The following is a 16,762-nucleotide window of genomic DNA, read 5'->3' as shown; positions in this document are numbered from 1 at the left end:
AAAAATATATATATATATATATATATATATATATATATATAAATCTAGGCATAATATAAATCTCAAGGCAGTTTGAATATCATTTCACTGTCATTCCATTATTCTTTATGATCTGGATTAAGCATAACCTGTGCCCCTCCCTCCAAATTTGATATCCCCATAGCATTCATTATTTATGAATCATAAAATGTAATTTACTGAACAGATGGATCCTTGCAAATAAACAAGAAGCTATGACGCATCATGTTATCCGATTTGCAGCCTCATAAGTTTTAATTTCTCACGTGATTTTTTCTCCGTGGAAACATTCAGAGTGATAAATGTGGCGGATGTTTAGTCATCACTATTTTGTGTGTGTTGGTGTGGGTGATACTGCTTTTACTTTAGTGTTATTTTAATATCAGTGATATAGTATTACAGTTTTTGTTAATATTTTGAAGTAGTTTTTATTTTTATATTTTCTGTTTGTGCTTTACTTTTAGTAATGTAGTTGTTTTTGTAATTTTATTTAGTTCATTTTATATAATTTTCATTCATTTTTATTTATAGTTTTAGTTTATTTAGTTTTAGTTATGTTAGTACTTCAGGTTAAGCTAAATGAAAATGAAAAATGTAGCCTGAAATAAAATAATATAAGTTTTTTTTTTTATATATTTAAATTGATTTTAGTTGTTTCTTTTCCTTCAATAATGGAAATGTTTTTGTTTTAAGTTTAGTTAACAATAATAACCTTGATAACAACAATTGCAATTTTTTTCAAAAACAAATACAGTTTTATATGTCATTAATAGATTAATTCTAGTCACATTTATTAGTGTGATAATGAAACACCAACTTGTGCTGCCAAAAACATGCCTCACTCCACCTCATAACATTGCACAACATCAGATTCCTTTAGCCTGATATCATTTGACCTGGTTTAAACCTTAGACTGAACCAAAAAAATCTTTTAATAAAATGAAAAGTGAGTAGGCTACTTCAGGTGAGATCTGAGATTGAAGGATGCCAGGAATTCACTAGTTGGCCTCGAGAGTCATGCTTCAAGTTCCAGCACATGGGTAAGCATAGCATAGCCTCACACTGAGTCTTTCCTGACAAATCAGCAATCATCAAAATCATAGCTTTGTGAATTAATTGTATCTTTGACTGGGTTAGTGTACTAGTCAAAGCCATGGCACCTGGTTGCAATATTGTTGCGTTTGATAAGGATCACACCGACACAGCGAGTAGCATCAACTTATCGTATCTTTTTACTTAACCTCTGTTTCAGACCCCAGTAAACGAGCACATACATTGGTCAGGCATGACAGAATGCTTTCAGCACAATCAAACTCGATGCATCACTGAACACTCAATGCATTATCAAACAACACTTGTGTGAGAACACAACATCCCCCCCCCACGTTTCAAACATGAAATGTTGACACAAAGTCCTGTAAGTGCCCTGGGCAAGAACGAATGCGGACAGGCCGTGGAGAAACACGGGGATAAGGCTGGGCAGCCTGTGATGGGCAGGCACACATCTCAGCTGGCAGGTTGATAGGCATGTCTGGAGCCTGTGCAGGAGCTATCTGAGGTGTCAGCTGAAGCGCTGGGGTGTCCTGCCAAGCTGGGGGTGTGGCTTGAGGTGTGACGCCTGTTGTATGTGCCGGGGTGGCACTTTGCGGAGGCGGCTTGCGTGCCACCGTGTGCTGTCGCTGAGCAAGAAGGTGGCTGGACCCAGCTGATGAGTAACTTGGAGAGGGGCAGACCAATATGAAGCGAGTTTGTTGTCTCTGTGGGGCCTGCGAATCCTGACCCAATCTGCGGCCTTTATGTCAGAGACCTTAACGCGTGTTGAGAAATCACATTTCTTTTTCATCCTCCTCTGCTGGCGGGTGACAGAGGCCCTGACTCTCGGTAGTGGTCCCTGAGGCAGTGCGGGGCTGAGCCTGTCGAGGGGAAAGTGGAGCTCACGGTCAAGCATGAGGAAAGCTGGAGAGACCCCCGTCGTAGAGTGTAGGGTGGCCCTGTAGTGCAGCAGTGTGTGATGGATGGCCCTTAAGAAGGTCCATCCCTGGAACAAGTGCGCTCTGAGACTGTTTTTCAGTGACTGATGGAAGGGTTCGACACCACAATTAGCTTGGGGGTGATAGTATGCCGTGCGGATGTGATGAATACCTTTGTTTTTGAGGTATGTTGTGAACTCAGCTGAGATCAGCTGCAGGCCATTGTCAGTAGTGATAGTGTTTGGAAGGCCCCAGTAGGAAAACAGAGAGTCCAGGATGTTAATTATGACCTGAGAGGTCACAGAGCTGGTGGCAATGAGCTCAGGCCATTTCAAATGCAGCTGCTTCAACTTCACAATACCCAGGTGGCCCTCGTGAGCCATTGCAAAGACACGTGCACATAGGGTGCTGGGGATGACTGTGCAGAGGGCGCGTGCCACACAGGTGTCGTTCCAGCACGACAGCTCCTGCTTTATTCTGGAAAATGCTGCCAGCCCCTCTGGTACCTCCTGAGGCCAGCCATTCAGAATATAGACTCGGAGCTGAGAAAGGACCGGGTCCTGGTTCGATGCCTCCTTCAGTTCTTGTAACGATACGATGGCCTGGAGGGGTGTGTGTAACATCTGGACAATGTCCCGTTCCACCTGGTCCGTGTCGGTGTATGTGTGTGTGGTGGGGTGTGGTGGAGCGGGACAGTAGATTGGCCACAACATTGTCTCTGCCTGGGTTGAACTTCAGGTCAAAGTTATACTGGCGAAGACGATCGGACCAGCGGTGTAGCCTCAGTGGCCTGTCCCAGATGTGGAAACTAGTGCAGTCAGGGCCTGGTGATCTGTCCTTAGGGTGAAGGCGCGGCCATAGAGATACAAGTGCCACCTCTCGCAGGCCCAGATGCATGCTAATGCTTCACGTTCCCCCAATGAGTACCGCTGCTCCGTCTGATTGAGGGACCGTGACGCAAAGGCGATGGGCTTCTCAACGCCCCGCTGGGTCTGTGACAGCACTGCTCCTATGGCTGTAGCCGACGCATCGCAGGTCACCCAAGTGGGGCTGGAGATATCAAAGTGACCCAACACTGGGGCTGTGGTGAGCTGCACCTTGAGCGCACGCTCAGCATCAGAGCATGCCTGTGACCACACCCATGGCTCATCCTTACGCAGCAGTCGCCGTAGTGGGGCAGTGGTAGCAGAATAATGTGGGAGGAACTTCAGGTAGTAGCCCGTCATGCCCAAAAAGGAGGCGACCTGCGCAGCTGAGCTGGGTTCGGGAATTGCAAGTATGGCATCTACATGTGATTGAAGTGGTGTGACGCCATCTGCCGACAGCCAGAAACCCACATATTCAATAGTCGGTGCAGAGAAAACACATTTTTCAGCATTGAGGGTTAGTTTGTGTTCAGCTAGGGCTGCAAAGACTCTGCTGAGGCGTTCATCGTGACTCTCGGGGGTGGGCCCATGGATAACCACATCATCCAGGTAAATGGCCACCCCCGGTATACCAGCCAATACTGACACCATGATTTTTTGGAAACAGCTGGGGCGGAGCTGAGTCCAAATGGCATACGCGTGTAAGTTTCTGCTGTCAGGGTGGAGAGGCACTTGTAGGTAGCCCTGTCTGAGATCCAGTTTAGAGAACACGGTTGAGCCATGGAACTGAGCAATGAGCTCTTCTGAGGTAGGCAGAGGGAACCTGTCTGGGATCACTGCCTTATTCACCTCTCGCAGGCTGACACACACCCATTGGGCCCCTGATTTCTTCTGAGCTACCACCAGGTTTGAGACCCAGGGCGACGCATCCACTGGTTCAATAATGCCAACGTCCAGCAGCTGCTTAAGCTCAGCCAAGAAACCATCACAGAGAGCCAAGGGAATGCGTCGAAGTGGTTGGATGACTGGTTTAATGGCAGGATTCAGGAGAGGTTGATGGGTAAAAGCAGTAAGGCAGCCCAAGCCTTCAAACAGGGATGGCCCCTTTTGCTGCAAGGCTTTGTATCAACTAGAGAAAATCCCAGAGCCGAGAACAAATCCAGACCCATCAGGTTGGCCCCGCGACGGGCAACATGGATGGTAAAGCTGGGCACCATCTTGTTGCCATACCCAACGGTCACTTGCAGGGAAGTCAATTTTTGAGTCGCAATAGCCGCAGAGTGAAGCAGAGAGTGCCGAAAGTGGCAGTGCTCCGAAAAAAGTGCTGTATGTGTGCATATTCAGGAGAGACACACTAGCACCAGTGTCGAAAAGCAGTGGGATACACACATCATTTAGGTGCACTGAACATGCTTTAAATGAGACTGGTCCAGAGTAGACATTGTAAATGATAGTGGGTGTTTGGGCTAACACAGCTGGAGCGGAGCGGCAGACTGAAGCAAAATGATTGCGTTTACCACAGTTGCGGCATGTTTGGCCATGGGCTGGGCAGTTCTGTGCTCTAGACAGATGAGATGATAAGTACTTGTGGGCGTGGCTAGGACCGCGGCTGGCGCCTCAGTAGCATAACTGCAGAGGAGTCTGCTGCCGCCAATGTGTCATTCTGGCTGGGTTCTAACGTCGATGGTGGCATGGGGGAGGGGACCGAGCAGTCCGCGATTGTTTGCTGTTTGATCAGAGCCGACACACATGCAGCTGCACTCTCTATTCGTAATGCAATCGTGAATGCCCGGGACAGTGATAAATCATCCAGTTCTAACAGCAGAGTTTCACGCACTTTTGCATCATTTGTATGTTCAATTAACTGGTTGTGAATCATTTCGTCCTACAACGCACCGAACTTGCATGTGCTGGCCAATCCCCGCAAGTCGGCTACGTACTGTTGCACAGACCCACCGGGCAGCTGGTGTCTTTGGCTGAACAGAAAACGTCGCAAGAGAGCGCTCTGTGGGGCTGCAAAGTGTGCGGTCAGTAGTTCCACGGCTGTGTCATAATCGCTTGTGGTGCCCGACTCAAGCGCTCCCAGCACGTGCTGACCCTCGGCTCCCAAGCAATGCAGTAACAGCGCTTTTTTGCGGGCTGCGTTCACGTCAGTCAGCCCCACTGCCAAGATGAAAGTCTCAAAGGACTGTAACCAGCGAGTCCAGGGAATCGGAGGCTCGCCGGGTAGAGCAAGGAAAGGAGCAGGAGGTGGTAATGCGATATCAGCCATCCTCGTTGCCAAATGTTGCGTTTGATAAGGATCACACCGACACAGCGAGTAACATCAACTTATCGTATCTTTTTACTTAACCTCTCTGTTTCAGACCCCAGTAAACGAGCACATACATTGGTCAGGCATGACAGAATGCTTTCAGCACAATCAAACTCGAGGCATCACTGAACACTAACTCAGTGCATTATCAAACAACACTTGTGTGAGAACACAACAACTATATCACAAAAAAATCTCAAAGCATTGATTACCACTGTGAACCTACAAAACACTGTCACATTTTTGCATAGTTACAAATGTATTTCTTAATTACTTAAACATGAGATATCATCTAATGTATTTAAGCACATTATTAATGTAGAAATCTTTGATTGTGAGCGTGTGTGGTGACGTCATTAGACGTGCTTGCTGCGTTTGGCAGAAGCTCCGCCTATAGATGTGTATATGTAGATTCCTCATTAGCACTGTTTTAACTTGACGTCATTCACCATAATAATCAATGGATCTTCGAACATGCCACAATTCTTACGTCTATGGTTCCGCTCCTCTCTCGCATTCTCACCTGTTAAAAGTGATCCTGTTTCTTCGACAATTTAAATCCCGGCGGTTTTTACACGGCTGTACAGGATTGTGGCATCTTCGAATATTCATCTATTATTATGGTGAATGACGTCAAATTGACCGTTGCGAGATTGCGGACAAGTCTACGTGCTTGGAGCTGTAGAATGAGGCATCTACCTATGCATTTCTATGGCTCCGCCTACTTGGCCATTTCCCCCGCACAGGTGAATGGACGCTATTTAACGAATGAGCTCAAGTAACTTCAAGCGCTAGTTGCCACTTCTTTGTCTAGGTAAGTTGATAATGCTGTTTGTTTTTGACTTACTAATGTTATGCTGATTACAAGAACTGTCTGAAAATATTGTATATACGCCATTAATTGCAAACATAAAGTTGACAATGGTTTAATAATAAATGCCACTTAAAGATAATTATTGACGTCAAAGGGTAATTTAGCGAGAGCCTTTTATTTAAGAATTATTACTTAGAATATAGATAACTCTCCGTGTTATACGAATGAGGCAGTGTTGGCATCTTAACAGGCACTACATGGGCTACTCGCATACTGTGACCAATATGAGTGATTCTTCTACCAACTTTAATAGCGCTGAAGGAGAGTTGTCGTTCATTGGCTCATTAGTGGATTGTTTTACAGTCTAAATGTTTTAATATTAATTTCTCATTCAATGTTAATGTCTGCAATATTGACCGATTCTATGAGACTTTAGATTTAATAGCTATCTAATATGAAATAGCCTATAGGCTAAGGCCTACCTGTCTTAATGGTGGATAAACGGTCTCAGAGCCTTTAGTTCATACAAAAGACCAATTGAATAATTGATGTATACCTGTCTTCCATCTCCCTCATGATCGTCATCAGCTTGCTCCCTCATATTAGATTCCTCAGTGGCTGTGTAACCCCATTCTTAGAGGGATGGCGGGGCCCCTGGGGTCAGCAGGTGTCTGTGCAAACAGTACATGCTTTTAAGAATCGAAAAGGGCTAAGGATTTTCACAAAACCGTAATTATGAGTACATTTTCATGCAATTATTGAATACAGACAATGAATTAAATTAATATGAGCATATAGTCCACTAAAAACCCTGCATAGATTCTCAGGTGTTCAGATGTAGACCGTTGGGAGTGTTAGACTTAAGAGATTGCGAATATATGCGTGTATGTGTTTTATATATTTTATTTATTTATTTCAGAATATATTTTCTAAAGAGGAGAGCAACAACATGGTTTCAAAACTGGAAGACGCAATGGAAGGCCTGATTAAAGTGTTCCACACATACTCTTCCAAAGAAGGAGACAAGTACAAGCTAAGCAAAGCCGAGCTCAAGAGCTTGCTTCAGGGAGAACTCAGTGACTTTTTAGCTGTACGTTTTAGCCATATTAAGGTAACATTTAATAACATTGATGGCTCCCATGCATAATAGAAAAATAACTGTGTGTCCTGTTGTAGGCGAGTAAAGACCCCATGGTTGTGGAGAAGATCATGTCTGATTTGGATGAGAACCAGGATGGAGAGGTGGACTTTCAGGAGTTTGTTGTGCTGGTGGCTGCTCTCACAGTGGCGTGTAATGAATTCTTTGTACAGAGCATGAAGAATTAAATGTCTTCCATGTCTCTCTTCAGCTGTGTGAGAACATTTTGTAAATGTCATTTATCAGAAATAAAGACTCCAGTGACATGCAGACTAGTATGTGTGTGTATGGAAAGTCGTTTTGGAAGTGAACTGTCAAGTGTGCACAAGATGCAATGTTTTTATTTAGAGCCAGTGGTTCTTGAAGGCTGCAAGATTACTTAATGATTTACAATAAGACAACACAAGCATTAAAACGTTAAAACACATTATCAAGATTTAAACTGACGTTATATTTCTTCTGCTGTTCTCTTGACAGTTTATTCTTATTTAAGAACCAGTAGGATCCCAACTGTATTGGGAAAACCTAAATATAATGAGGGAATTTTGAAAGCGTGATTTCCAGACCTGGAAAAAGTTCCTAAAAGATCTTGGAAATGTTAATGAATATAAGCTTAAGATCTAAAATATTTTATTTGGTAAAAAAAAAGTATGGTAGTATAAAAGCATATGAGTTTGAAATCATTTTAAACCTTGTAATCACAAATGACTAGAAAAGTCATGTAAATTAATTGATGTAAATCCTGAAGAACATTCAGTTATTAATGTCAATGTAATTATGTAATAAAAATAGTAAGTTAATTAAATCGTTTTATTGAATCATTTTGAATCAATTTAATCAATAATACATCACCCCTTCTAGTGTATATAAATAAAGTTTGAGAATTAGCATCTTTATTGCAGAATACTGTAAGTACTAGAAATATCATGGGGGCTTTCAAAAACCGTCTTTTAAAGGTTTGACCTGATTTTGTCATAAGAGTGCCATCTATAGGTTAAAAAAAGACATGGCCTTTACATTAAACTTTTTATTTACAGATGTAGCGTTCATGCACCTGCGGTCATACAGTAGATTCTGTGTCTGAATAATGTATGTCTTTTGTAATAGAGGTGAACCATAGACAATAGCAACTTTGCCCACTGTTATATAAATTCTGTGCCTTAAAAACAATAATTAGAGAAAATTTTATGCAATAAATCCAGTCTGACAACTAAAAAAAAAAAAAAAAAAAAAAAAAAAACAGTTTGACTGTCATGTCTTTTTAATAAGGTTAAAAATATTAAAAGTTTAGAATTTGGAAGAAGTATTTCCCTCTCTCCAATTCAGACAAAAACTGACTGACAATGAGCCATTAACGAGTCACTCTGGAAAACAGAAAATCAGACCTCTAATTTCATTTCCCAAATGTCTGATGGTTTGTGTGGCGGTTCATTTAAAGGCAATTCATTCATAATATGTTATTGTTCATCTAATTATGTGGTTGTGATTCAGAACTTGGATTCCAATATCTTGTTGCATGCGGTTTCATTCAGCTCTGTGCTTCTTTGGGCTTGACGGCCACCAGTACCAGGTTTCGTGGGGAAAAAGCAGCATCAGAGAGTGGGATGAGTTTACTCTGGAAACCTAAATATGAAAATACAAAGATGAATTATAATTATACAATAAGAGAATTTTGAAAGACTTATTTCTACACCTGGAAAAGTTATCATAGAAAAAAGTCATTGAAACTTTGATGAGTTATGTCAAGATCTAAAATATTTTATTTGGTAGATACTGATATTTTTTAATAAAACAAAAAATCCCTGTAATCACAAATGAGTAGAAAAAGCATGTAAATAAATTTTAAATATGAATAAATTAATCATTAAGTTATTGAAACTTCTGAAACTATGGAATACTTGTATCTCTGTTAAACAATGTAAAGATAATAATATTAATAAAATAATAAAAAATGTATATTTGAATTACATAACCAATCATGTCAGAAAAATACAGTTGTGTCAAAATAAGCTAATTTGGTCATTTTCATTTCCTCTCGAGTGACTGGCTCTGCTCAATGTACCTCTCTCCTGCAGGAAAATCATTCTGTCCAGTAACACTAGTTTCCACCACAGGTGCAAGGAGAAGAACCAGGCTGAAGTACGCCACCACTTTACCCTGGTGAGCTAGCATTGCATCCACACTGACAGGGTCAAATGGGAGATCAGCGGGTAGGCCCACCCGTAGCCATGCCAAACGAGCATACCTGTGATAAAACTAAAGATAATGTTATAATGCAGAAGTCTAGTATCTCAGATGAACTTAAAATAAGAGAGTTTAACGTGTCATTGAGATTTATATTATTTAATTTAACTCTATAGAACTAGTTTTTCAAGTCCTTCATGTTCTAGGAACTGAAGCTCATCAGTGAGTCACAGATATGCCAGTCCTTTAAAGATATTATTATTCACAAATGTCGCAATAAAGACACAAACTCTGAAAATGACAGTGCGTGGGCTTTCCTAACAGTCTGAACTCCCGGTCTGCGCATATCAGGCCTCTCTGCTCTGATGATGCTTTCTAAGATGGCTCTGTAGCAGTGTGTCCGCAGTAAGCCGCTCTCCTCTCTCAGATGATGGAGATAGTCCTCTATTACATGACATGCACCCTCTCATGCCTTATACGACAGCTGGTGCCCTGGTAATCCACGTACCCAGTCACTCATAGGATAACCATATTCTGAACAGGAATCTGCCACTGTGTCTGAAGAAAATGGGGGCTGGAAAAGCCCTGGAGGGTTTGGGTTCTCCTTGGTTGAGATTTTCATGTAGCAGCAAGCGACCGATGTGATGACCTGAACGTGAGGGCAGTTGGCGAAATGACGCAGAAGTGTAGAGCTCAGATCTCCACAGGCATGAAGACCTGTAAGGACAAAACTACCAGGTTGTTTGGCACCACAATCATTAACTGGTACAGTTTTACAGGTAAGCATTTCGGTTGTCATCCCTGATGGGAAAACCCAATTGTTTATTTGTGTTACAGAGTCTAAAGTATTAATAGCAGTTTTTTGAGTCTGCAGTGCATTTTGTAACTCCTCTGCTTTGGTTTGGTATGAATGCGGCTCTAGATGCAGCTCCTCCACCTGCTGTTTCTTTTCAATTGACCCAGTGGTTGCTCCAATACTGTCACTTTCAGTTGCTATCCCATGAAGCCTTTGGGTTGACCCAGCCCACCACATGACGAAGAGAATGAAGACTTTGAGCGTTTCCTGACTACAACAGAAACACTGATGAGAATTTTCACAGCACATCAAAAAAAAAACCACACACATATATATATATATATATATATATACACATATATGTAATCCAAAATATAATACAAAATAAAATAAAAAATGACTTCAAAAACATGGTCTGAGTGATAATGCAAGCTTAAAAAAATGTATCAATCATTATGTGATATCAAAATATGGTTACAAAATAGAAAATACATAATTAAAAGAATAATATTAATAGATTATTTCATAGAATAATTTATGAGGGTCATACCTTTTGATTCTCTTTGGTGAGTGTCAATAGAAGCTGTCTATCAAATTTAGTAGCCATGGAAACAAGGTTAGGGTCAGCCTCAATTCCTGTGACATCCAGGCCAAGTCCAAAAGACAGAAACCATGTCAAATGGCCCTGGAGGGATGGATCAAATTAAAGGGAGTAATTTGCATATTTATAATATAAAGATTGGAATATTTACAATAAGAAAATTAAGCAAAACATTACTGTACCTGCCCAGACCCAACATCAACCACACACTTACAGTTAGCCTGATCACACAACTTCTTGACCAGCTAGAGACAGTTCAGCAGAAGAAACATTTTTGAAGAATCTTTAGATTATCAAATAATCTTAATGGAGTCATTTCTTTAATAATGGCATTCAGAATTTTTCCACAATGACATTACATGCAGTATAATATACCCATACCGTGCCTAGTTGGCGGATTTCGTGCTGCTTCTTGGGCTTGACGTGTTTACGGAAAATGTGTCCTAACAAAGAACTCTGACTCTGGCTCAACTGAAACTCCTCTGGTACTGCTGCACCTGTGTCCTGACTGTGCCCACCTGGTGCTTTACGTGGAAACAAAAGCGCATGTGCTGCTGTCCGCAGTGCCAGTCAGGAGAGAGGCCACACAGAAGGGTACCTAAAAGACAAAATAAATACAACACCTTTCAAATTACTTCCATTGATATGTTTACTATTTAAAATGTAAAAAAAAAAAAAAACGATCATATGTTGCACTTTTTAAAAGAAAGCCGCTACATACATTTCAAGGAGTTACCTTTATACAGTACAGGGTTGTTATAGTTAACAAACTAAAACCATGAAAAAAAAAAAATTCCATTACTTGTAGTAAAAACATTAACTAAAATAAAATAATATACACAACAACTGATTTTATTGCAAACCAGCTGCCAAGGAAACATTTACTTGATGTAGTAAAATGACTGAAATAAAAAAAACATCAAAATGACAGACATTTAAAAAAAAAAAAAAAAGACAAAATTACTACAACTTTAAACAAACTTTAAATGAAAACAGAAAAAAAAAACGAATTCAAAATATTAATAAAACCCATAAAAGCATCTCAATGATACTAAAATAACACTGGTACAATAAGTAATTTTGGTATTGTGTTTGACCACCACTTGATGTCCAATGTAATATATTGGTCCCAAAGCCCAGTTTTTGCAGACACTTTCATCCAAAGAAATTTCCTTGCATTCCAAGTATATATTTTATCACTTCATGCAATCCTATCTATTTATCTCAAAGCTTTTTCTACAGGCAAATGCTCCTCATGGAAAGTGGATTTTGAGCAATGTCTTAAATTTATCTTAAATTAAGGCAAGGTGATGTTAACATATAAGAGTAAACTCATTTACCGCCTGTCCTTACTCTCTTTATCCAGCAGCAGATCAGCGATCTGTGGGGGTGTAAGATCACCGAGGGCGTCCTGCCAGCTCACAGGCAGAGTATACCACAAACTCTCACCGAAGAACTCCTGCGTGGACGGAGAAACACAGATACACTTTCACATGTACATAAATATTTCAGCTGACAGAAACCCCACGGCTTAACTTTACGGATTTATTACACTCGCACTTGAATGCTTGACAAACATCAAAACATAAGTTTATAATGCACAAACACTGAAATAGCATTAGTTGTTGATTCATTACTATTATGTAGGAGTCTGATATGTGTCTAGGTTGACAGGAGCGAAATCAGCTTTTCAGCTAGATCTCTCTGCTCCTGCTCTGAAAAAGCCGCCACAAACATTTCTTCAACACTAAAAACACCATGCAGATTAAACTGGGTGCGCTTTAATATTCCGAGTAGCCATTTCATTCAAATTAATTGGGAACGTATTAAGACTTTTGTGTTTACATGTAGCGATACGACCACATGTGTTCGCAAGCGCGCCGCCTACTAGTGATGTCTGATTCGTGAACAAATCAGTGATTCGGTTGAACTGATTCACAAAACCGACATGAACGATTCGTTCACAAATGGGAGTTGAATCTTTCTCGATTACGAATGCAAGTGTGTGTGTGTAAATTAAAATAGAAATGTTGATATACCATAATCACCATAATAATAAAACTGGCGTCGAAAACTTAATGAACAGTAAACAGAAACCTTTAGAGCAGGGTTCCTCAAATCTTGCCCTGGAGGGCCAATGCGCTGCAGAGTTTAGCTCCAACCCTGATCAAAGTCACCTACCTGTGATTTTCTAATGATCCTGAAGACAATGATTAGCATGCTCAGGTGTGTTGGATTAGGGTTAGAGCTAAACTGCAGGAAAGTGGATCTCGTGGGACAGATTTGAGGATCCCTTCTTTAGAACCTTCACTACTGCAATTACTTCCTGACTTAAGCCTTGTCCAAATACACACACTTGCAGTCTTTGCACTTGACCACTTGATTACTTAAATGACGTATTTCCTGTATTTGGCCGAAGTCTTCAAATGGGTGTGAAGACCACAAGTGTGTGTCGAACTTTTCATTACCTGATGGGACACACTTATAGTGTTGTAAAAATGCAAGCGTTTACACAGCTTTATTTTAATTTTAATTTGAAATACTTTGCATTTTAAAATCAACTTCTAAATGTCTGTTCAGTAGTCCCTATAACATTACATAATTTTAATTTGTGGTGCTTCTAATTAAATGATAAAAAAATGTTGTACAAAATAAATATCACAACTCATCTTTGCAACAATAAAAGTAAAAACACTGTTTTCTACCAAATTATTTGTAATATCTAATTATTATATTAATATTTAACTTGCATTGGAAAGGTTTCCGTGACCTCTCGCGAGATCTCGGCAAAAAGTCTCACGATTTATTTCCAGAACATGATGCATGATGGGATACACAAAGGCTCGAATAGTGCTCCGGAGCGGTATTCGAGACAGTGTGGGTTTAGTGTGCTTTAAGGGGACTGCGCTTTGGTATTTTTAAGACCTGGGGCAGTCTTGCGCACTTACTTCCTGTTGTGCGCACGCGCTCTCAAGTGACCAAGACCGCAAGTGTGGGTATTTGGACAAGGCTACGGACAAGGGGGTAGAAAAGAATCACTGAATTAGGTTTTGAACCGGTTCTTTGAAATGAAATGTTCGAAAGAGTCGAACTTCCCATAAACCGTTAAACTCCGACCCGGAAGTACATGTGCGGTCACACGTACGACATGCTTGTTTTGAACACAATAATAGGAAAAAATATCAAAGATCGACGTTTTGGGGCAAATAATGGTACGTGTTCGTCAGTTTTGAACGCTTATGTACAATAGAAACGCACAGTGTAAGTTAATACTCAGCGAATTGGCTAACTTAGGTAACTTTGTCCTCGATCATGAAAATGTGCTCTGATATGCAATTCAAGAGCAATGTTCATAATTTATTTGAAAGATATTTACGACCTGTTATTTTTATTCAAAACGTATAAGACTCAGGAACTGTAACAAAAGTGAAAATGTCACGTCTGTCTAGTAAAACTACCGGCTCTCCTTTTGATGTGGAGTGTTTATCTCATACTGGAACAGATGCTGGTGCCTTTGCATAGATTTAAAAAACAAAATCGTTTATAAAAGGGTGTTTTGAAACTTTTACATGCCACGTTCCCCCCGATGTGATTATGGTCGTCTGAGCTTAATTTAAAAGGCATCTATTTATTTTAATGTATAAAGACTCATTTTACACGGTGAAAAGTTATGATAAAGATGTGTAAAATATTAGTTTCTGTTACATAATTACGTTTTTTCTATTCACTAGTATTGTACTGTATTATTGATTTAAGATTTTTGTTAGTTATTTATTATTTCAATCCTTTCTAATTTTTTGGTCATGTTTTATTTATTGAGTTAATGTTATTACATATATCTTATTTTTATTATTTAAACATTTTTTACACTGTACTTTTCTGCAGAATGATTATCACAATCATTTTGTGTAGTCACGTTAGTTCTTTGTCTTAACAGTCGTTCTTTTTATTTTTCTCTATTTAAGAGTAAAAGAACTTCAAGAAGACACCTGCTGTAATCAACCTTTGAGGGAGTGCAAGAATGTCAGGGCTTATGTTGAACCTGGTTTGTGAGCCTATTCGAGAAGGCAAATCAGGTAAATCCAGAGGAAATGCTAAGCATGAACGTTTCCTTGGAAGGAGACATTACCTGGAACACAAGGGTTTGTTAAAAGAGAAACAAAATAAAAAGCGAAACAAAAAGAACAAGCAGAAAAATAAAAAGTCAAGAAACACGCAGCTCAGTGGAGACGATCAATCAAAACCAGGCGCTATTTTTCCTAAATTTACCTCTTATCTGCCCAATAAGACCAGTGAGCCTTCTATTTCTGCACAGACGTTTTCAAAGAAATCCACATTTTCATTTCCATCCACTGCCTCCACATCTCAGAGGCATCCGACACACCAAGCGGCACCCCGAACCCTCGGACCTTTAAAATATGTGGCGTTGGACTGTGAGATGGTGGGAACAGGACCGAAGGGGTGTCGCAATGAACTCGCCCGCTGCAGTATCGTCACCTACGAGGGTGATGTGATTTATGATAAATATATCAAACCCATCGATCCAGTGACAGATTTCCGCACTCGCTGGAGTGGAATCAGGAGGCAGGACCTACTCCATGCCATACCCTTTGATCAGGCACAGAAAGAGGTATGAAAGAGTATCTCTACTTAAATGATCATGTTACAGTTGCTCAAAAAGAAGCATTAAACCTTAAAGCATCAATGCCATTAAACCCTGTTAGGTCAGCACACTCCAGAACAAATATTTTTATGCCAAGAGATAGGAAAATACAAACTATACAGTGGGTATAGAAAAGAATCACCCCCTTTAAAAGAATTAAATGTTGTTGCTTTGCAGCCTGAATTGAAGACGGGGACAGTTTTTGTTTTATCCAGCTGTATTTACTCAGTGCAGCTTATAATATCCAAGTGAAAGATAAAACACCAACATGTCAGAAAAAAATAAATAAAAAAACAGAATCACTGAGTTAGAAAAAGGCTCATTCCCCTCCTAAAAATGACTTGTAAACTCAATCAGGTGTAGCTAATCACACAAAGCCATTTGACTTTCAACTGTGAGCTGTCAGCTGTGGTCATTTTGATTAGCTCAGCATGAAAAGAGCTTTCCTGGAGCATTTCAGTCCTTGGTAGTGCAACTAAAGCAAACAATCAACTATGGGTGGCAAGGAACTGTCAAAAGATCTCCGGGAGAAAGTTGTGGACAGGCACAAGTCAGGAGATGGATACAAAAAAACATTTCAAAGGTTTTATCAATGCCTAGAAGCACAGTGACGTCTATTATTAAGAAGTGGACGGTATTTGGTACAACACAGACCCTCCCTGGATCAGGATGTCGCTCCAAACTGGATGAAAGAGCCAGGAGGAAACTGGTCAGAGAAGCTACCAAGAGGTCTACAGCAACTCTGAAGCAGGAACACACACACACACACACACACTGTGAACACACACCCGGAGCAGTGGGCAGCCAATGCTGCGGCGCCCGGGGAGGAGTTGGGGGTTCGGTTCCACGACCTTTGGGTTACAAGTCTGACTCTCTATCCATTAGGTCACGACTGCCCCCAACTATGGGTGGAAAGGAACTGTCAGAAGATCTCTGGGAAAAAATTGTGGACAGGCACAAGTCAGGAGATGGATACAAAAATGTCAAAGGCTTTATCAATGCCTAGAAGCACAGTGAAGTCTATTATTAAGAAGTGGGAGGTATTTGGTACAACACAGACCCTCCCTGGATCAGGATGTCGCTCCAAACTGGATGAAAGAGCCAGGAGGAAACTGGTCAGAGAAGCTACCAAGAGGTCTACAGCAACTCTGAAGCAGTTGCAGGAATTTATGACAAACAGTGGTTATTGTGTGAATGTGACAACAATATCACAAATTCTCCACAAATGTGGCTTGTATGGGAGGGTTGAGCTTTGCCAAAATGTACCTTGAAGATTCTGATTCTAAAATTTAATTATTTGGCCTCAACACTAAAAGTTATGTCTGGCAGAAATCCAATACAGCTCACCATCCACATAACGGCATTCCTCCAGTAAAGCATGGAGGTGGTGATATCCTC

The 16,762-nt window shown here is 40.6% G+C and overlaps 2 protein-coding genes and 1 pseudogene across 3 annotated transcripts in view; 2 read left to right on the top strand and 1 right to left on the bottom strand.

Annotated features, from left to right (window-relative positions):
- The first annotated feature begins 5,631 nt into the window (after positions 1 to 5,631).
- Positions 5,632 to 7,390, top strand: LOC107663298 (protein S100-A1-like). Of its 2 annotated transcripts, none has more exons than XM_016453484.1 (3): positions 5,632 to 5,914; positions 6,902 to 7,093; positions 7,159 to 7,390. In XM_016453484.1, exons 1-3 carry the CDS (start codon positions 5,789 to 5,791, stop codon positions 7,306 to 7,308), a joined length of 468 nt encoding a protein of 155 aa, XP_016308970.1. In that variant the 5' UTR covers positions 5,632 to 5,788; the 3' UTR covers positions 7,309 to 7,390. The 2 variants fall into 2 exon arrangements, with proteins under 2 accessions (XP_016308970.1, XP_016308979.1); XM_016453493.1 differs by having other exon boundaries at positions 5,666 to 5,914; positions 6,902 to 7,072.
- A 966-nt stretch (positions 7,391 to 8,356) lies between these two features.
- On the bottom strand, positions 8,357 to 12,572 carry LOC107663290 (protein RRNAD1-like; annotated as a pseudogene).
- Positions 12,573 to 13,757: 1,185 nt separating this feature from the next.
- Positions 13,758 to 16,762, top strand: part of LOC107663234 (interferon-stimulated 20 kDa exonuclease-like 2) — a 5,169-nt gene continuing 2,164 nt past the window's right edge. The window contains 2 exon segments of the mRNA XM_016453421.1: positions 13,758 to 13,913; positions 14,667 to 15,331. Coding sequence (XP_016308907.1) covers positions 14,723 to 15,331 — 609 coding nt within the window. The 5' untranslated portion in view covers positions 13,758 to 13,913; positions 14,667 to 14,722.

The sequence above is a fragment of the Sinocyclocheilus anshuiensis genome, unplaced genomic scaffold (genome assembly GCF_001515605.1).
Source record: "Sinocyclocheilus anshuiensis isolate Anshui unplaced genomic scaffold, SAMN03320099.WGS_v1.1 scaffold3274, whole genome shotgun sequence".
Classification (NCBI taxonomy): Eukaryota; Metazoa; Chordata; class Actinopteri; order Cypriniformes; family Cyprinidae; genus Sinocyclocheilus; species Sinocyclocheilus anshuiensis.
Note: the sequence above shows the minus strand (reverse complement) of the source record. Positions and strands in the feature narration are given on the sequence as shown.